The sequence below is a fragment of the Echiichthys vipera genome (genome assembly GCF_963691815.1).
Source record: "Echiichthys vipera genome assembly, chromosome: 12".
NCBI lineage: Eukaryota > Metazoa > Chordata > Actinopteri > Perciformes > Trachinidae > Echiichthys > Echiichthys vipera.
In genome coordinates, this window is record NC_139837.1 from 21,448,579 (window position 1) to 21,471,070 (window position 22,492).

Here is a 22,492-nt window from a genome sequence, read left to right on the forward strand (position 1 = left end):
GTAGGATTGTGTCGAGCTGTGGTATATTTGTAATGTCATCTGTGAGGAGTTACAAAAGCGTTGGACAACTACATAACGCAAGTCTCAAGATTGACAGCAAAGAAAACATGTTCGTGCTCAACTGCCGTCGCAGCCAACATTATGCCAGCCACGGCCACAGACATCTCACTCATGATCAGTGGTGCGGAGTTTAAATAAAGACAAGCAGACACGTTTTAATGTTTATTTTTAACACTTGCATGTGTTATAAAATTAGAGCATTTTAACAGTTTTGGTATAGATAGAAGTTTGTTTTCTTAGTTCCACCTCAAACTAATTTGATATGTTTTAATTACAGGCGGTGGTGAATAAATGATTTTACAAGAGTCAAAAATAAAATAAGAAGGAAGCTGTTGGCACATGCATAATTGCATGTAACAGTTGCACTTTAAAGGAAAAGTTCAGCAATTTAGGATATGTGGTTAATCACGTTCTTGCTGAGCGTTAAGATGAGATACAACTTTCCTTCTTCTCCTCTAACTCTGGACCATTGAACAAAGTGTCAAACTATTCCTTTCAACTTCAGCTTTATTGTCCCTGAGGGGGAAATTGGTCCTGCACACAGACTCCAGTACAAAAAAACATAATAAAATACATGAATACAAATGACAACAGGAAGCCTAGTATATGCTTTCACTAAAACCATGATAAAAGAATAAAGAAATAAAGGACTTTTTTTTTTTTTACATCTCCGTCCAGACTCCAGAGGGTAGAAGCTCAAATCCTGCACATGTTTGGGGTGGCGCTCCCAGCCACCTCCAGCACATAGTAACAGGTACCCATTGTAAAAAATGAAATACTGATTGTATCACAAACATAAATATACACAAAATATTGACTCTATACTGAAAATATATAGTTTAAAGTGCTTTGGCATTTTCCGCATGCTTTCTTTCCCCCTGAAGTTTGTTTTTCATCGTTCTGTTCATTTTCACGTTCAAGTTTGTCTCGGTTTCTTTCTTTAAGACGTGACGTTGTTGTGTGGATTCTTTCAACTTCCTGCGTCCGTTTAACTTCTGTGCAGCTTTCCTCAGAGGAACCTTCCTCGTGTGGATTGTGTTATCTTTCAGGCTGTTGGGTTTTTTACTCTTTGCTGTTTGTTTGCTCTTTGGTTTTACTTTGTCTCTGACTGGCTTCATCACAGAGGTCTTTTCTGATTGTTCCATAGATTTCTGTCTCAAAGTATTCTCCTTTGTTTGTTTGTTAGAAGGCTGCTTTTTCGCCACTTTATTTGTCTTCCATGTTTTCAACTTATTTGTCTTTCTCGCTTTCTTATCATTGGATTTCCGTTTTGGCTTCACAGCTGTGCTCTTTGTCGTCATGGTCGTCGTCAGGCTCGCTGCAGTCGTTGCAGGTTTGTCGCGGCTCCTCGTCACCGTTGGCTTGGCAGTAAGTTTGAATTTTTTCGGTGGTGGTCTCGTAGGTTTTTCATTTGTGTCCAGCACAGTCACTGAAATGCCACAGATGTCATTAAGTTCTTATTTTCACAATTTTACTAAACTCTGCAGCCGCATATGTTGCATTTTCTAAGTCTGGATTCAATATTTGGTTTCAATAAAAGACCTGAATGTTTGAAATACTTTCCTCTTTTGTCACTTTATATTTAAAGTATCTTTGATGTAAAATGGTAGTCAGCTTTTTCTTAGCTTTATGTGTGACCGCAGTGTGATTAAACAATTTGGCAACATATAGACATGAAGTGTAGAGAAAATAAAGCAGGTTGGGTTGAGAGAAAGACTAGTAAATGGTGAATGTTGACAAATTGTTCACCTGCCAGAACAGATTTCCTCCTCCTCTAACCTAAGAGGTTAGAGGAGACCTAACATAAGAGGTTAACTGTTAGTTTGACTTGATAAGAAGTTTTTTTCAATTTAGTGCACCTTAATTTAACCAAAACGTATGCAAACACCATAAAATTAAGACATTAAAAAAAGACATTAAGTTATAGGACATAAAATTTAAAAAAATGCAAAGGTAGACTGAGGTGACTTACGTTCCCTGGGCACAAAAGGGATCTTTTTCCCCCTCACTTTAACAGGCAGCTGCTTCTGCTTGCATTTCCCTGGAGGAGCTCTCCTGCAGACGTTACATTTTGTAAAGTCATGTTAATAAATGACTCATAATTAGTTTTAGGACAAAAGACAATACACATTTTTGCTGATTTAAAAAGAAAAAGGCATAAATTGCTTTTGTCTGTCCTGAATTTTACAACAACTTTTTCACATGTCCATGCAAGCTCGTTCGCCTGGAAAGTGTTGATTTATGCCAAAGTTTGTTTGTTTGTCAGCAGGATTACAGAAAAACTACTGGCCTGATGTTAATGAAACTTGATGGATGGATGTAGCATAAACAGAGAAAGAATCCATCACATTTTGGAGCGGATCACCGGGAGGATACACAAATTATTTTTCACTTTTGTTAATATCACAACATTAGGCATTTGTGCTGCATTCATGTGGTGTCGGAAAAATTAGTTTTGAAAATACATACATTGTTAATATAATGTACTTCTAGTTTCAAATTAAATCTAGCACCAAAATAATTATTGCACGTGCAAAATTAAGAATTTCATGACTATGAGAAGATGGGATTCATGTGACACGCTGGATGACAGAATACGGTGATTTCCTACAAGTCCAAAAACAACCTATAAGACTGTTATGGTGAAACAGCAACACGGTTTTTGGATGAGGGCGCTCTGGATTAAAGTGACTGACATGAGCGCAAAACATGCAAATTTGGGGTTCTCGAAATTTCAAACAAGTCTTTAAAGCCACTGGAAATGTGTTTAATTTGATGTATCAGTTCTCAATTACAGAAAACAATATAGCAACATATCCCCCTGTATAATAAATGATGAATGTGAATGTTGTTTTCCCAGTGGGCAACATGTTTTTTATGGTAAATCTTATAACATGTAAACTATGTGATACTTCACCTGGAGGGGTCCATGAATTTGAAAACAGTTCCAAAAGGAGACATGGTGCTGGGGTACGCAGTGGCCAAAAAATAGAGTTCCCCTTAAAAAAAAAAGACAACAACAACAACAACATAAAACAGCTCATGAGTATAGTGTTGAACTGGTGCATAATAACTAAACGCTTAGAGAATGAAGGTTACCTGCTTCATCTTCAGCAAACGAGATGATGAACTTGTGGTGATGATTGATGAGTCCAGGAAATGAACACGTCTTGGTTTCACCCATGCACACACTCCTCTCCTTCCAGTTTCCTGTTGACTTATCTTCCTCTAACGCCATAATTTGACTGCAACGGGAACAAGAATCAATTCTAACTAACACGGGTTTATCACATCTAAGATAGGAATTATTAGCTCATCTGTGTCAACTTTATTCCAGTGAGGATGGTGTCCAACCAAAACTAAGAAAGCAAGACTTTTGGTAATTATTTGAGAAAACTCTGGAATCAATTACTGTCTTCTGAATTAAGTATAACGCTTAAGAGGAAACTCCATCTCTTCAAATATTAAGGAACAGTTTAATATAATTTGGATACATTTGGGGGAAATACACAATTCATCTTAAACACTCTCCACATGACGGTTGTGAGTGGTCTGTACTATGTTAAGATGCTAGAAATCTGTATAAATGGGAGAGGGGCCAGACCTATCTGACAGAACAAATGAAACATGAGTTTAGCAGATTCGGCTGGTTTCCAGTAGTCTGTCACATAATCCCCCTGTAAAAGGATGCTTTACACTTTGGGTTTTGCACAGATTAAGTAAACAAGAAACAGTGTGTAAATTATGAGCCAGGCTAACTGTTTCCCCCGGTTTCCAGTCTTTATGCTAGGCTAAACAAGTGGTTCTAACTTCATACTTCATATTTTACCAAAAAAAACCTCAAACTATTCCTATAAATTAAATATAGCTGGCCTGTGTCGAAGTGACATATTGGGAGGATCCTGATTACTAGTGAATTGAAAGACAAACAAATGGTGATGTTGTTGTTGAATATCAGTGGATCGATACAGATGCTAGAACCCAAGTCATATTTTCAGTTACTGGAATTCGTTCAAGGGTTTTTCCAATACATTAAAAATGCACAGCAGCTGAGCACACATGCTGTTCCTCACTCCTGAAAAGCTCTTTTTCTTCTAACCACAACAGTTGGGGTAAAGTATTTGGCAGAGATCAACACAATCTTACCCACTCATAAAGTCTCCAAAAATGTACAGGCCGTTCAGATTGGGTGATTCACATCCTCTGTACACATATCCCCCTGTCACAGACTTCCCAACATGATGGCTGTATGCAAATATAGGGAGGATGTCATCTGTCGAGGCAGAAAAAGAAGCACCGAATTTAACAAAAATCTGAAGAATCAAAATTGGACTGAAATCAACTCATTATGGCTGAAATAACAGGTGGTGAAAGAATCAACAAGACAGAAAATAGCTCTTGATTTTGATCCCGTTTCACACTCACTCAAGGAGGAGTTGTGGCACAGTTTCATATCATAGCACTCAAAGCCCTCTTTGGCTCTCCATCCATAGTTTCCTCCCTTCACAATAATGTCGATTTCCTCATAGCGGTTTTGACCGACGTCTCCACAGAATATCCTGCCTGTGCCATAGCGGCTGACTGGGTCTCCACGGTCTACAGAGCATCGCCACATGTTTCTGACCCCATATGCATACACCTCTGGCCGGGCATCTGTGTCACGGAGGAATGGATTATCAGAGGGGATCCTGTACTGCTTCCCACTGGAGCCTCTTCCGTCTACATCGATGCGGAGTACTTTACCCAACAGAGCGCTCCTGGGTCAGAAAAAGTAGGATTTTGTAACAGTTAGTAGTAGAAATCTGCACAACGTTAGCTGTAACAGAGCATTGCAGTCTAAACAGTTAGGCTAGCTAAAACTACTGGAAAGTGGTAGCTATGCAATTAAATGTTCAAATAGGTAAAGGTATCTAAAAGTATTTTTTTCTAACTAAAATTGTTTCAAATGTTAGCTCAAAGTAGTGGACAAACAGTTCATATCATTAGCCAAAACTTGCCTTGTGGGTAAATGGCTAAAAAATGTTATCTTGAATTAGTCTAGCGTAAATTTTAAAAACTAAAATTGTTTAAATTGTTAACTTGAAGTAGTAGATAAACAGTTGAACTTATTAGACAATAGTAGCCTAGTGGGTAAATGGCTAAAAAAAATGTTATCTTAAATTAGCCTAGCCTTACTTTAACAAACTAAAACTGTTCAATTGTCATCTTATAGTAGTGGATAAACAGCTGAAATAATTAGCCAAAAGTAGCCCAATGGGTAGGCTAAATGTTTAAAAATATTAACTTAAAGTAGCCTGGCTCACTCTTAGCTCACGAAAATAGTTTTTTTTTTTAGCTTAAAGTAGGCCTTGTGGTTTAACAGTTAAATTAGTTAGTTAAAAGCCAATAGGTAAATGACTGAAAATATTAGCTTAAAGCAGCCTAGCCTAATTTGCCTTACTAAAATAGAAGCGTAGCCTAATTTTAGCTTGTTAAAATAGTTGTAGCTTGCAGTAGCCTAGTAGATAAAAGATTGAAATAGTTTTCTAAAAGTAATAAATATGCTAATGAAATAGTTAGAATGGTAAAATGGACTTGTACTTCTATAGCGCCTTTCTAGTCTTCTGACTACTCAAGGCGCTTTCACACTATTTGTCACATTCACCCATTCACACTGACATTCACACTGATGGCAGTGGACATCTACAGACCATCTAATCTAATCTAACAATTCACACCACATTTACACACCCGTGCACAGCACAGGGAGCAAATCGGGGGTTTCAGTGTCTTGCCCAAGGACACTTCGACATGCGGACCGGGGGGGCTTGGGATTGAACCGTCAATCTCTCGAATGGAGGACGACCCACTCTCTCACTGAGCCCTAGCTAAATCTAATAGGGAAACAGCTAAAGTGATTAGCTAAAGTAATGGATAAACGGTTTAAAAAATAATGGCTATAGGCCAACAGTTGAAAAAAATAGCAACGTAATGAATAAATGGTTGAAATAGTTAAAAACAATGGGTAAATGGCTGTAATAGCTATTGGTTATAGAAAAACAGGTCATAGCTAAAAGTAATGTATACATGCTGTAGCCTAGGTTATGATGAATTATTATTCAATTATTATTATTATTATTTTAAATAGTTAAAACTTGGATAAATGGTGGAAACATCCAGCTTCTGCCAGGTATTAGTTAGCCTAGTATAAGTGCCAACTTGACCAAACTGTCCTAAACATGAACAAATCAATCGTAAACTCCAGTTTTAAATGAACACACTTGGAACATGAGAGGTGGTGTTTATGAAGGGACATGGGTTGATCTGACAGGGCTGTTCTTTCAGACCAAAACTTTGGGAACCACTGTCACTCATCCTGACACCTGGAGACACCTGAAGCACCTTACTTGTTTTGAGCGTTGCCGTACTTTCCGAATGGATCCCCGGCTTTTCCGCCATCTCCTGTGAAGATGTACAAATATCCATCAAGACCAAACAGCAGCTGGCCTCCATTGTGGTTTGCGGCTGGCTCCTCGATCTCAAGAATGGCCCTGAATGTAACAAAGGATGCAAGTTGAGTTGAGGCCACAGAAAATCTATAAGCCAACCCTGAACTGATTTACTGTATTAAGCTCAGAAGGTGTTTATACATGTTAAGTGCAGTTCAGTACAGTAGGCTTTATGTCTTTAAAGGGTATACCCTTAAAACTTGTAAAGTTGCGTTCAAAATCCAAAACTCAGAGCTCTTTGTGTTAAAGAGAGATAGAAAGTGGACATAACTAAACAAGGCTGCAATGTTTTAGAGTGTAGTTGCTGTACTGTAGGTGCAGATCTATGCATTGTGAGCCAAACTTTAATGCAATAAAAAGAACAACTTTCCCTTTGCATACCTCTCTGAGTAAGGATCAGCCATGTTCATATCGTGGGCAGACACCTTCATCTCACTGATTCTGACTTTCTCCAGCTTACTGTCGACCTGGATAGAGTAATAGATGAAGAAGCGTCCGTTGTCCCTGTACTTGGGGTGGAAAGCCATGCCCAGGAAGCCCCTCTCATCCCCCAGCCAAGGCGTGGTCATCACCTCCCCGCTCATGTCCAGGAAGGGTTGCTCCAGCCGGCTGCCATCACGCAGGTGAACCCACACAAAGCCCACCTGCTCTGCGATGAACATGCGATGTGTGCCGTCACCGCTGTGAAGCATCAACACTGGGTTTCTGAGGTTGTTGGCCACCTCTGTCAGGCACACCTGGAGACACCCTCTGGGGTCCTCTGCCACCTGTCCCAGGTTGCTGTTGAGGTCAGAGCTCTTCAAAACGTTGGGGTAGCAGTAGTCCTGGTCCGACAAGTCGACCACGCTGCAGAATGTGGACGCGTCATGCTCAGATGTGCCCTGCAGCAGCTTGTTCTCAGTTAGATATTTAACCACATGGCGACACTTGCCATGAAACTCGGAGCAGTAGCCAAAGCAAAGACCGGGTAGCTCTCTGATGGGTGTGTACGGGTCCTCAGCATCATAGAGGTGGGCGGCGTAGGGAGAGCACTCCTGCATGGGGCAAACATGAGACACGACGTGATTATCACGGAGACGTTTTGGACAAAAGGTGATATTTAAAGGGACACTTTGGCTGACTAGAAGGACTGGACCGTCCTGTCATGACATCAAATCAGAGCTGCAGCATGAAAGTGACAAAGCCCCCTGCCCTCCCCTACGCACGCCAGTGTTTTAGGAATATGGAAATATTTTACAGTAATATTCATCTAATGTCACGCTGTTGTGGCTCAGACTTGCCACATCTTAACTTTGGTTAAGTGTTGGTGAATGATAATTTAATCTTATCCCACTTTCAAAATCATTAGATATATATATATTATTTTTTTTAAATGCTCATTTTCAAAGGAGAAATGTATTTTTATTTCTAGCTATCAAACTATCACCTGTCTAAATTGAGTTCTCCCCAACTGTTAGTCAAAATTTGGATTAGATCAAAGAACATGAAAACTGTATATGTTAATGTAATTATAGCACATTAAATCAAAGTTACGTGCTGCTCTTTACACATGTAGGTCTGGCATAACTTTAACGATGACATTACTTTATTTAAAAGTTGATCGTTGTAAACTATTTATCATAGTCATATGGGTATAAGATTTTATATGATAAGTCTTATACCCATTCATCACAGTAGCATCCTCAAAACCAAACACAACCCAACCTTTAAAGAAGACATATATACCTGGCACATGATTTCCTTCAACATGTCTGCACAGAGCTCCTGACCCGCCGTCTCCAACTGGTCAATAATGTCCCAGTATCTCTCCGCGATCGTGTTGTCCGCCGTCTGGTCGCAGCAGCCAAACTGCTCGTACTGCGAGCAAAACTCCAGGTGCCAGGAAGGTTTGAAAGGTGGCTCGAAGTCCAGACACTGAGGATGAGCTGATGCTGGCTGCAACTGGACGAGCAACATCAGTGACATGATCAGGATAAACTCAGGATGATTCGGCGTCTTTTTGGATGAGCTTGGACGTGCCACCGTGCGTAAAACCGCGTAACGGGCTCCGCTTAGATGGGGCGCAGCATCCCGTGTACTTGTCATATTTGCCGTCTGCCCCCGAAAGAGTTCAACTGTTTGCTCTCCTTTATGTATGAGCCAGAGTGTAAGTCTACGCGCGTGCACGTGAATGCATGTGTTACGCGTGCGCAAAAGTATGTGACTCGAAGTGCGTTCCAGACAGTCATTTTTGCCACTCCACGTCTCGCCACCTGCACAGTCCAGGTAAAAACACACCATGTCGCTAGTTCCGCCGCTCATAATTTGGGACAGTTAAATCAGAACACGTGTAGGACAATGGGTCGTTGAGTTAATTGGGATTATAAGTGGTTTTCGTCAATGAAGCGAAGTTGGCGGAGGAATACGCACAATTAACTCGAAAGGGGGGGCACGCTCGAGTGTCGAGGCATGCACACATCAACAGGCTACCACAACACAAACAGTAATTTAGGCTCACATTCATGTAAAAGCGCCCCCAGGCAGCGTGCTGTTTGTGCAACAACTTGGCAGCAGCTGCTTCAGTCTGCAGATCTACTGTCCCGGCATGTCAACTCCCATTTGAATGTACAGTCAAAGGTGTCTGTCATCATTTTCCACTGGTGCCAAGGAAAAGGATCAAACCGATGTGCTTCCATACCTTATCACACATGTAGTTAGGAGCAATAACAGTCAAACAACATAAAGATATTTGAATATAATGTGTATGGGGAAATAAGGACGAATCTAGGAATTATTGAGGTTGCATTGGTGCTAAAAAATAAAAATAGTTTAAAAAAATCTCCATCTTCATCTTTTTTTATTTTATGTGAAAGGGGCCATGTGCAATTAAAACATAAATGTAACCATTTGATGCATTACACCAGAGTTAGCCTGAGGCAAACTTGCAAAAAAATATAGCACATATAAAAACATCAAACATTACTCAACAAGTAAGAACAAGTAATCTTCCTATAATAAAACCCGGGACTAAAGTTATTCTAAGTATGGATTATTTACCAATGGATCATTAAGAAAAACACAAACAAACAGATGCAACCATGTCTGCAGATGTGATTCCCAGTAACCAGGTGGAAATGAGAAATAAATGTGAGTGAATAAACCTTCACAACTTTGAGTGAAAAATGAACACTGTACCGTGGATGTGGTATTTATCCAGCAGATGGCAGCAACAAACCTGCGACTGCGGCTCAGAGTGGACAAGGAAGCGGAAATCCGTCATTTCTTTTTCTTTTGCATTTGTTTTGGTGAGAAGAAAACTGTCAAGTTATTTAGAATAAAACCACGAAACTTCCGCCTGGACACTTCAGCTTAAAATATTTATTTATGAAAATGGTTTATTGATACATAATTCAATTCGAAAAAAGTGAAGATGCTTTTAAATATGCATATGCTAATTATTTTAATCAAAAAGGCATACATCATATTCAGGATAATACAAGTTATAGACAATATGAACCATCGAGCGAGTGACATCAATAACAGATAAAGAAAAATAAATAAATGACTAGACAGAGCTAAATAATAATAAATAAAAATGTAATTAAATTCAGAGAGGTCAGTCAGAAACTAAAGTTCATAGATATTCATACATATTTCTGTATAGTTTCATCACGTTTATAAATACATAATAAATAGGAATCTTTTTAAGAAACGACATTTGTGTTTGAAGTACTTTGCCAAAATAATGAGGTTAGTTTTACCAAATTCAACTTTTTTGGTCCTCCAGTGGAAGACCAAACTTTATATTTTCATATGTCAAAACCAGAATAATTTGATCATTATAACTTGTCATCCAATACTGAAAAGCAAATGTTTTTAGTTTGTAGAGAAAAAAATGCTCCACAGTTTCAATGTCTGAGTTACCAAAAGTACAAATGATCACATCTTTGAAATCCTTTTCCAAATCTATAAAACAATGGCTGTTCAAAAATCAGCCATGCTGCCATAATCTGGATTAATGTACTTTACTTTGTCTTTACTTGTGCATTTATGCTCCTTGTCTGTGCATGGTGCTTTTGTCTGTGTTTAAATGTATTTTTTTGTGCTATATGTTACACATTTTTATTTTATGTCTCTGGGCTCCTTCCATGTGTATGTGTCACGTTGTGACTAACACTTTTGTTGTTTTATTTGTTCTGCTTATGTGTTCTTGTATCTATGTGTTTGTGCTGTTTTTTTTAAATGTTTTCTTAAATGTCACCAACCTGCCAGGGACTGCAGATGGAAATGAGCCTGCATGGCTAAATCTGGCACATTTACATGTGTGACTTTGTTGCTCCTGCTAATTAATGTGCGTTGTCACTTTTAAATAAATAAAAAAAAATAATAATATATAAATAAAAAAATTATATAAATAATTAAATAAATAAATCTATCTTGACGCAAGAAGTCATTACACGGGTCAGTCTCATATTATTGTTTTTATTTTAAGACGCAAACGTCAAAAAACAAAAACCCTAATGTGGGAGTTTTATTTTGAAGGCGGACTCCGGAGCCTTCCGGACGCAGTTAACCTCACCGTGTTTGAGGTGACGCGCGCAGATTAAGGCGCTGCCAACTGACAAAAATATAATTTGCTTATTGTAACCTATGCAGCTATAAAGGCACCGCCATGGCGTCATAAACGGGTGGATAAAGACACGGTTTCATGCTCGGTAGGTGACCGGACTCGGTTCACTCGTGTGGAGGCTGGAGACGCCACAATGAGCTCGGAGCACCGGAGCGACAGCGAGGACGCGGACGAGTCCCAGCAGCAGCAGCAGCAGCAGCAGCAGCAGGACAGGCCCAACAGCGGCTCCGACAAAGAGGAGGACCCCGACATAGACGACTCGGACCTGGAGGAGGATGACATCGCACCGAGGGTTTCTCCCTCACCGCCGGGGAGCAGCGGGATCAGGCCGGAGCGCCGCCGCGCCAGGTCTCCGGCGTCAGAGGAGCGGGAGCCGCGCTGCGAACCTGCCGCCCCCGTGCCGCCGCAGACGGGGAGCGACGAGGGCTCCTCCAGCACACGCAGGGGGAACAGCCTGTTTTCCTGGCTGCAGAGCAGGACTATAAGACGAGGGGTGTTTGTGGACCCGGCTAGGGAGAACTTCAGGACAATGACCAATTTATACTGCTCTATGAATCCGGCTGCAGAGTCTGTCAACCTGAGCACGCAGACCCATGGAGCGGTGTTCAACCTGGAGTACTCCCCGGATGGGTAAGACTACACTCTGGCCTCTGTTGTTTCAGGCCTTTCACGTGCACGGGGGTCACACTTTCCAGGGAAATCTGTGACACATGAAACGGTGCACTCACTAAAAGGGTAAAGTGCCTGGAAAGTGCTTGAATTGTATGATCAAATTCATCCTCATATGCTTTCATCCCGGAACTCCTTACCATCTAAGGATCAGTTCAATTCAATGTCATTTATAGGGACAAATCATAAGAAAACTTTTTTAAAGACACTTCACATATAGAGTAGGTCAAGACCTCACTATGACTTATATTTACACAGACCCAACAATTCCCCCATGAGCAGCAGCAAGTCGCACTATCTTTATTAATAATAATAATAATAATAATAATCATAACAATAATATCTATTTACAGTATTTATCCAGTGATCTTGTGCGCACAGTGGCTACGACTTCAGATGCAATCCTTTATGTTGAAGCATATTAATGTTATAAACTGACAATTTGAAACATAACCATAAAATGATACAAAACAAAGCCCTGAAAGTCTTGTAAAGTCCACTGGCAGCAAGAACAACTGATACTCCACGCAGGGTTTAATCCTCTGGGTGATCAGCAGACAGCAGGGAGTAAATCCTGCAGTGAAACCAGGTCAGGCTGTGTCCAGTCTGGCTTTAACTATTGTGACAACGTGGCAAAACACATTCTTTCTGCACAGTTAAGTGTTTCTGTGGGAAATGCATCAATATTATTTTTGCAGGAGATATAAAATATTTCCGCCTCTACATCCTTAGGCCTAAATGTGAATATGAATTTTATGTCATGACGGTTGTAATAGGCTTATCCAAATTATTTAAGAGCTTATTCAAATTATGACAACTGCGAGTGCACAGGAGCGTTTTCATCACAGCCAAGAGATGCGGTTATATTGCAGTTAATACTCTGAACTTCTTAAAAACACATTTTATTCTGATCAGTCTGACCCATTTCCTCATCAGTAATTGTTTTGTCTCTGGATGATCAGGATGTCATTTTATTACCGTATCTTTTCGTCGACGTTGATACGGTGTCGTAAATCAGAGAATGAAGTCAAGGAATGAAAAAAGAAGTTACATTTCTTCTGTAACCCACCGTGACACTGAACCTCAGTTTAACCAGATGTTGAAGGCTCTCATTCAAAAACATTATGTTCAGATGGATCGATACTACATCACCTGCAATTATGGGATGGCATACTCTGATATTTTAGCTTATACCAATAATTATATTGATAATAATTACCAAAATGCAATATATAGCTTTAGGATTAAAATATTAAATGGGAGATTTTTGATGAAGTCTTGGTCGTCCTTCTTTAAAGGAGCTGGACTCAACATTCAGGACATTAAAATAGCAGCAAACAGATCTGTGCTGTGTAAAGATATAGTGGAGTGATGAAGTCCCCCTGTGTGTGTCGTAATCTGAGTTTCTCTGTGCATCGGTATCAGACGCCAAGAGCCGTGACAAAGCGTGGATATCTGTTATATATATTTGTTTGTTAGAATTTTCAACTTAAACAGTATGAACAAGATAATTGCAGTGACGAATTATGAATCATAAGACACGTTATTTATTTATTTAACCAGGAATAAACTCATTGAGTTTCAGAATCTCTTTTGCAAGAGGATCCTGGAGAGAGAGCAGCACAGTAGGTCCTCATAAAGGTCACACTTGAAAACAGCAACAAAACGAACATAAAAACACTTTGGTAAATCACATCATTACATCACCAGCTGCGTTTGGTAAGAGGACATGTGCATTCAATAGTCAAATAGTCCTTGATCCTAGCTTTCAAATCTTCCACACTTGGGAGGTGAGCCAGTTTAAGATGACGCTGTGATTGAAACCAGGGCGAGGGTGCGAACGTTTGAAAGGCACTTTCACCAAAGTCAGTCCGCGTATGAGGAATAGCGTTTTTTATCAGTCTGTCGAGCCTGAGACTACAGCTTTTGGTGTTGACTTAAGGAGTCAAGAGAAAACATAAATAAGGAAGCAAGTCACACAGGATAACAACAAAACGACGAAACAAGGAAGACAGAGGAACCAAAGCAAAACAAATAGAACCTCACTACAAACACATCCAACAATCATGGTGTGTAAAAGAACATCATAGCCAAAAAGAAATCAACATATTGGCAATCCCTCCAACTTTAAAAATGTTCTTCAGTATATCTGGTGGAGCACCTTTAAATAGTCTCGTAAAAGAGTTACAAAAATGTTGTTAAAAGGAATGATGGATGGGAAAATTGGCAAACTGGCATTCACCGTTTCTAAGGTGAGGTATTTATTAGGGCTGGAACTAACGATTATTTTCACCGTAGATTAATCTGTCGACCCTTTTCTCGATTAATTTGTTTTTTTACTCTATAAAATGTCAAACAGTGAAACATGTCGATCAGTGTTGAACAAACCCCAAGATAAAGTCCTCAAATATCTTGTTTTGTCAAGTCAAAGATATTTAGTTTAAGAAACAAGATAATTTTCATATTTAAGCTAAAATCAGAGAATTCTGAAATTTTTTCCCTAAAAATAACACTCAAACTGACTTATACAAACAAACATACTTATTTATCAGAGTTATTTCTTATTTATTTATCTTCAGTTCAGCTGTCTATATATTTAAGCTGTTTGTTGCATCACAGTGACTATAAGCATTTCCCTTATATATGTATTCTATGTGTACATAGATGCTATGATGATATTCTATTATATTTTCCCAGTTATATTGCCAGAACATGGTATGCGTGTGTGCAGTTATCTCTTTGTGTGTGTCATTTACGGAGTACATTATATATCTTGGATCTAAGTTAGATGTTTAGTTCTTGTGCTCACTTGTTGCTCTTGTTGGAGCTGTCTGTGTTTATATGTTAAAAAGTGTATTGTTAGAAAGAGCTAAAGCCAAAGAGATCCACTCTTCTGTCCTGTTGCACGTTCATGAGCGTCTCTGGTTTGTGTCTCAGGTCAGTGCTGACTGTGGCCTGTGAGCAGACTGAGGTCCTGCTGTTTGATCCCATCTCCTCCAGACACATCAAAACCCTGACGGAGGCCCACGAGGACTGCGTCAACAACATAAGGTGCAGTTTTCTAACCTTAAATCACCAGGGGGGTAAAGTGGGCATGCAACATCCGGCATCTCAGGGGGCCGAGGGAGTAGAAGCTGAACCTGACTGTCTGACTAACCCTGCAGGTTTTTGGACAATCGTTTGTTTGCCACCTGCTCCGACGACACCACAATTGCATTATGGGATCTCCGTAAGCTGAATTCAAAGGTTTGCTCGCTGCACGGTCACGCCAGCTGGGTGAAGAACATCGAGTACGACACCAACACTCGTCTCCTCGTCACGTCCGGCTTTGACGGCAACGTCATCACGTGGGACACCAACAGGTGTGTGTGCGGTGTGTGTGTGCTTGTGTGTGCGTGCTTGCGTGTATTTGAAAAGTAGTTATGGACTAGAAATATAATTTCATTTCTTATCCTTCTTGTATGACGAAACAATTTTAGTGATTTATAACATAATACCACCTCTTTCAACGTGATTTTTGGACATTTTATGAATATTTAAAGGTGAATGTGTCTTTGTGTTCTCGGCAACTTTTTGCAAAAAAACAAACACGTTTGTCTGTTATATTTTGTGTCACAATGGAGACAATTTCCTTCCTGGAAAGTGTCCTGTTGTGGTGTTTCTGTCGTGCTGTACCAGGAGCTGCACATAAAACCAATACATCACTGACTTTACAGCGGCCTTTGCTTTAACCCTCCATCAAATTAAAACGGCATCTTTACAGCTCTGAAGGCGGCGTAAATGTGTTTTTTGGCTCTGATTCAACCCTTAAAACCAAAGATCATGATTCATAAGTTTCTGTAACTGTTGACTGTTTTACTGTGGATTGATTCCCCACCTTGAGCAAACACCTTTAATCAGGCTTACATCAATTTAAGAAAGCGCTATCAGACCGCCTGTCAAGACTTGTGCGATTGTCTTTCCCCCGCAGGTTTACAGAGGACGGCTGCCCGCACAAAAAGTTCTTCCACACTCGTTACCTAATGAGGATGCGTCTGACGCCCGACTGTTCCAAGATGCTCATCTCCACCTCCTCGGGGTATCTGCTCATCCTTCATGACCTGGACCTCACCCAGTCCCTCGAGGTGGGCAGCTACCGCATGCTGCGAGCGCGACGGACGCCGCTCAGCTCAGGTCAGATCACGGTCTCCCCTGAACACACACAAACAACATTTCCCATATTTTGTATGTTCATTTCCCTCAGTTTTGACCTTTTTCCTTGGTGTTTGTTTGTCTTTCTGTTTATTTCTTTAGATTTTACACTGCGTTGATTCCTTTCTGTGAAGCCTAAACCTAATTAGTGATTAGTCAATTGAATAAATTAGTGAGCTAAAGCCTAATCAAGAGCTAATCTGAATCTAAATTTCCTAAAAGATTCATTGCGAAGCCAACTTCTTCAGACTGGGACTATATACTGTACAAATATTGATACGCTCTTCCTGTCATATGGGTATATAAGTCTCTAAATGTACTGTCATCCTAATTATTGGAATTATTGAAGGGATCCTATTAATTGTATTAATTTTATTATATATTTTTGTCTTTTTATTATTATTATTATTATATATTTATTATTTTTAATAATAATTAGTGAGTTGTACTATTGTTTTTTATTTCTTTTATCATATAAAAATACCAAATATTTCATTACAGATTAATAAATACAACAGACTTATTATTTCCTTTGTTTTTGCAATTGCTTAGATAAATAGAGTGGTTTTATGGTCACTCTTTGCACCCTGGTAACTTCGTTTGTCTTTATTATCAACTAAATGATCATTAAAATTGATCGGAACTGTTGCTGTCGCTTCAAAATGACAGAAAATCACTTCTGACCCTGTTGTGATTCTGCAGATGGAGGCACGTCAGCGTCCAGATCAGCGGGAACTCCTCGCCAGGGGAATGACTCAAGCAAGATCCACCCTCCTCGAGAAGGTCCGAGACGATGGTGGTGTCATCTGAGGTTCTGCAAAAGTAATAAAGATGAAAACTACAAGGTTTTCACTTAACTTTTGTTCTTGCAGGTCTTTCTCCCAGAAACAGCCTGGAGGTTTTGACTCCAGAGATCCCTGGAGAGAGAGACCGAGGGAACTGCATCACCTCCCTGCAGCTCCATCCCAAAGGCTGGGCCACGCTCATCCGATGCTCCAGCAACATGGACGACCAGGAGGTGAGAGACGCCTGTTGTCATCTGTTTCAAAGATATGATCCTAACATTTGATTATTAAATCATACCAATCTCACTTTCACTTGTTGAAGTTTATCTATCGTCACCGCTCTTTTCGTTGTTTGTTCGGCTGTAGTAACGCTTTACTCAAGTCTGTTGCGTTAACTCCGCCTACCCTCTCTGGCGACCAACCACGGCAGGGTGATGGTCACCAACTGAGCGCAGTTCATAATACTGCAAATGCAGGGGCTCTCATCTGTGGTCCATAGGATCAATCACCATTATGTTACCTCAGTTAGTGACAGATGATAACTTAACAGACATGTTGGGATTATCACCTTATCAATACTTTTAAAAACACCTTTTTTATTTTTAACAAAGCAACCAAAGTTCCCAATGGATCATTTTCTAAACACAACCTGCCATATAACATTCTTGCCTTCATAAGATACAGTCTACAGTTTTCAATTCAATTCAATTTTTTTTACAGTGCCAAATCATAACAAAATCTCAAGACACTTTGTATATAGAGTAGGTAAAGACCACACTCTATGACTTATTTATGATTTACAGAGACCCAACATTTCCCCCATGAGCAGCAACGTCAATCTTGTGCACACAGTGGCAACGAAAACCTTCCCTTTAACAGCAGGAACGTTGGACAGACCCAGCTCTGTGGAGGACGGACATCTGTCTTCACCGGTTGGGAAGAAAGAAAAAGAGAGAGAAAGAACAGATGGACAGACAGACAGTTTTCTGATTTTAATTCAGAAGTTTGACAGAAGAATATGGAAAGAATATTCCGAGTTTCAGTATCAAAAAAAATATCAATGTTTGATATCCACCCTCAACTCACTCAGAGATCAGATGCAGACATTAAATTACCAATGTTTTGCTTTTAACATGGTTATTTGAAGCAGCTCCTTCTGTCACAACATCTGAAATTGTTTTGCATTGGACCTTAGACCAGGTGACCAAAAAAAGACCAATTTACAATTTGTTTACAGCTTGTTTTCATTGCAGTTCTTCTGGTGGATGATTATGTGAATTGGAGTTTCCTCATAAGCAGAAAGCTGTTAATGTTTGTTTTGTGTCACCGTGGCTCCCGGCCCCACACCAAGTGTCTTTGCAGTGACCACACCAACACGATTAATAGTGTCAGGCTCTAATTTGTGACACTGACTACATCTAACGCTGCAACTCCCGCCTTCTCTCTGCAGTGGACGTGTGTGTACGAGTTCCAGGAGGGAGCGCCCACCCGCCCACTGGTCTCCCCCCGCTGCTCCCTCCGCCTCACCCACTACATCGAGGAGGCGAACGTTGGCAGGGGCTACATCAAAGAGCTGTGCTTTAGCCCGGACGGACGACTCATCTGCTCCCCGTACGGCTACGGCGTCCGCCTGCTGGCCTTCGACGAGAGCTGCGGCGAGCTAGTCGACTGCCTGCCCGTCCAGACCAGCTGCCTCAGGGAGATCAGCTCCATCTACTCGCACAGCGACGTGGTGCTCACCACCAAGTTCTCCCCAACACACTGCCAGCTGGCCTCGGGCTGCCTCAGTGGACGTGTGGCCCTCTATCAGCCCAAGTTTTAGCAACCGCTGCTGTCGAAGAACCATACACTGCAGACCCGGGTTAAGAAGTGCTAATCAGGGTTCCTGCACAAATTTAGAAATGTGTAGAAGAAGAATACAGCATAGAGAGGTGAAGTCCCTCCCCTTCTGGTGAACCACCTTGGGGCCTTATTTTGAAAAACAATGAGTATTATAGTGAACAGGGAGAGACAAATTATTTTATGATCCTGTTTGAATTGTGCGATGAATTACACATTTGAGGTTAATTTTGCAAATCCAAGCCACAGTTTGTCATAAAACCATGTCATACTTCCTACGGGGGATGTATCGTTAATCTCTAGAGCTTGTTTTTTCATTTCTTGACTGATTAAAAGAGGCGTTGGATAAATCACAGCAGGTAAGATAACGTTACGTGTGTTCTGAGCACGCAAAGATGACGTATGTTGTGCGAGATGAGAGAAAACAAAACAAAGTGGTGCTACAATAAAGCTAAGACGACCTGTTGCTTTCTTGATTTACAAAATTATATTTTAAATTGAAAAACATTTTATGTGTAATTAATGGCACAATTCAGTCGTTCACTAGCGTGCATATTTTAAAATATGGTCCCATGAGGTCCACCGTAAAGGGAGGAACTTCTCTATGGTGTTGATACAACTACTTTTCTATGATTTTAAACTCCTGTCATCTAATATGCAGATTTCTGTTGCACAGACTATATCTACATACTAATATGGCCTTTTTGGCATCCTTTGGTATAAATGATATCAACATTTTCAAAATAATCAAATTCTTTACGAACCCTGAATAACATTCCCTAGCATTTGTTTTAAAGTGCTCAAATGGACCAGATGGTTGCAGACATTTCAGATGAGTCTGACATGCCGTATAAAAAGGAATATTGTGATTTCTCTGGACCCTCTGCCAGACAATCTGTAAGGAAAACTCCACCCATCTGGTACCTAAAAGGGATAACCCCTAAAAAAAAAACAACCTTTTATGTACTTCTAAACCCTGTTCTGCAGCTGTGAGGCAGACTGAGTTTGTTTGGGCTGGAAGTGTCGGCTGATGGCCACCTGAAGAAAAACAAAACATTAAAGAACTTCGAGACCCTGAATTTTCAAGAAAAAAAAAAATGACAAAGGGCAATTGGGGCTTTGCAAAGCAGACTCCAATCCAGACTGAGGAAGTCCAAACCTTTGGCTCTTTTTCAAATGAAACATTAATTTTGTTCTCTAAAGCAGTAAAAAAACAACACAACTTTTGACTTATTTTGAGACTCAGCACATCCAGATGTTGTTGTCTCGGGACAAAAACACTAAGGATGCAAACAAACAAGACATTAATCCAACCGACAAGAAACGGGCGCTTGTGTCTGTCGTCTGCGCTGATGTTGACCTGCGTTTGACCCGGCGTCATCCGCTGCGGATGGCGTCGCTCTCAGCTTCTGCGCTCTGCTCATGCCTTCTTCACAGGTGCTGCTTCTCTGCTCATACAATCTGAACTTTGACCCCCCCTCAACTTCAAGGACCTCATCCTCAATGCCTTTACCCGCCTGTTTCTCATTGTTTTCCACCTCCACCCTGTTTCCACCTTCATGGTCTTTAGTGGTTTAAGTGGTGTGTTAATGTTGGCACTAGTTGTTCACAGTGTTTGCATATGCGTTTGGTTCTACGTGATTCTCTCTTTTCCGGCGTTTTAGGACTTGAATCACTTCTCATTTCCCTTCACAGTTTATGTGTGTTTTTATCTTAAGCCTGTGAATAGAAACTTCATCATTTCTGGACAATAGAAAAGTCCAGCTGCTGTCAGTATCTCAGTTTACCAACGTGACATTCACAAGACCCACTTTCTGTCCAAACCGCAGTACTTTTACAAAGGAAATAATATGTATAGTTACACATTTCTTCCCTGAAAGATAAGGCTGGCACTATTCTGTTTTTACGTGGAGCCCAGTAGTCAGTATTATGACTTCCCTTCATTGTGTGTGGCAATCAGACCTGAGCCCATTGGTTCTTATTGAAGAAGTCCATCTTTAAAAACGGATCACAAATGCATAGTTTCATTTGAACAAAAGGCTCAGTAATTTCATTGGCCTCTTTTGTTTGTATAAATCATTACTCAAACTGGAGTAAATGGTCAAGTTGTTGGGGACTATTTTCAGCAGTGGAGTAATACTCAATTAGTAAATAGAGTGATACAAATAAACTGTAAAATGATGTGGTCTGATAGTTGTTTTGACAACAATGGCGCCCTATGGCACAGATGAATAACATATATCAGTATTTCCCCACAGTGACAATCAATTCATAGCTGGTTTTGGTCTTGTCATGGTATTTATTGACACTAAGATGTAAAATATAGAATATTACCAGCCTCATCCTTTAATTTAACAGCCTGTTCACTTTTTGGCCAACAGTTTTTTTTTTTGGCACAGAAGTTGCCTCAGCATCGTTCATTGAACCTTTTACTATGGTGAAATTGTTGCCAAGAAACATTGTACTTGTTTTTCTGACCTTGTACCTCATTTTGATGGTTTTTGAAGAATGTTGATCCACATCAGTGTTTGATTTTTCTTTCTTCCCCTTGCATCACATCCAGTTTCTCATTTTTACAGTGATGTCATAAAGGTGACCAATCAGTTTTTTCTTCTCTTAAGGACTGAATGGATTACTTTGACTGTTTCTTATTGGCAATGCTTTTGTGTGTTCAACCAGTGTAGTATAGCTGCTGTAAGAGCCAAGCACACGCGTGAACGTTACACCTTAATGTAAACTGGTTCCAGTGATATCGACTGACTCCAGAATAGATATTACATAAAGAAAACATAGACATTAGCGTATACTACTATGCATACCAGCCTTTATGAAGATTCTCCTGTCTCAGTTCTAGCAGGTTGATTCTCTGTGTGCAGCTGTCAGATGCCAAAACATGTTTTGCTTGGATAATGCAGTGCTGCTCCTCTGTAGTGTAATTGTGAGCTGATAACTAAAGGTGTTGTGGACTTTTTTTCTTAAAACTCTTTACATGTGGCAAAAGCTTGAATTGTATAATCACTGATTGACATTTTAGGAAATGCACTCATTCTCTTTCCTGCAGAAAGTTCGGTGAGCGCAGTGATACTTGTCTCAGACTTTACAGCCGGATAAGCTAAACAACTAGTAGCTGTTTAGCTTGACTTAGCTTGTTAAAAAAAGACTGAAAACAGGGGAAGCAGCTTTTCTACCAACAACACTTCTTAATCAGACTAAATAACACTATTTGGTTTGATTCGTTTAAAAATCGAAGTGTAAAACCGAAAATTCACCGTTTTATGGGGAATATGTGGGGACTTTTTCTTGGACTAAGTTTTCGAGTCTCTGCCGGTTGCCTGGCAACTAAACGACAGAGAAAATAGTCCACGATATATATATAACCTCGTAAAACGGCGATTTAGAAATATATATTTTTTTTAGATTTCATTTTTGGACAGATCAAATAATATAATGCGTTAATACGTGAGTTTTACACCTGTTTGTAGGGTTTTGTTGCCAGTGAGAAATCCAGGCTAGCTATTACCAATTTGTGCTAAGCTAACCGGATGCTAACACTAGCTGTAGCTTCAAAGCAACCATTGGCACCTACTGCCAACTTACTGTATACTTGACTGCTAGAAAGGGTAAGAAGCTTATTTCCCAAAATGTTTGAAAAGGAAAAATTGAATGATTGATACATAAATTCAAATTTGAGGTGAAAATGTCATCTGAGCACAGATTTAAACTAATTCCATAATCCCCAGCTCCCAACATGGTCCTGTTGGTAATGAGGAAAGATGCTTTTAACACTTTGTACCTCAGTTAAACTGCTCGAAATGAGTGCATTTCAGTATCAAATCGAGGAGTCTTTCACT

The 22,492-nt window shown here is 40.1% G+C and overlaps 2 protein-coding genes across 2 annotated transcripts; one reads left to right on the top strand and one right to left on the bottom strand.

Annotated features, from left to right (window-relative positions):
* Nucleotides 1-899: 899 nt before the first annotated feature.
* On the bottom strand, nucleotides 900-8,828 carry hhipl2 (HHIP-like 2; the record flags this gene model as incomplete). The annotated part of the gene is made up of 9 exons (XM_083924617.1): nucleotides 900-1,489; nucleotides 2,033-2,115; nucleotides 2,978-3,059; nucleotides 3,160-3,305; nucleotides 4,207-4,333; nucleotides 4,486-4,817; nucleotides 6,447-6,590; nucleotides 6,930-7,582; nucleotides 8,274-8,828. The coding sequence occupies 9 exons, from the start codon at nucleotides 8,826-8,828 to the stop codon at nucleotides 900-902; spliced, it is 2,712 nt and encodes a 903-aa protein (XP_083780743.1).
* Nucleotides 8,829-11,204: 2,376 nt separating this feature from the next.
* Nucleotides 11,205-20,598, top strand: wdr32 (WD repeat domain 32). Its single transcript, XM_083923638.1, has 7 exons — nucleotides 11,205-11,787; nucleotides 14,764-14,877; nucleotides 14,991-15,188; nucleotides 15,797-15,999; nucleotides 16,720-16,800; nucleotides 16,890-17,035; nucleotides 18,253-20,598. The coding sequence occupies exons 1-7, from the start codon at nucleotides 11,291-11,293 to the stop codon at nucleotides 18,622-18,624; spliced, it is 1,611 nt and encodes a 536-aa protein (XP_083779764.1). The 5' UTR covers nucleotides 11,205-11,290; the 3' UTR covers nucleotides 18,625-20,598.
* Nucleotides 20,599-22,492: the final 1,894 nt, after the last annotated feature.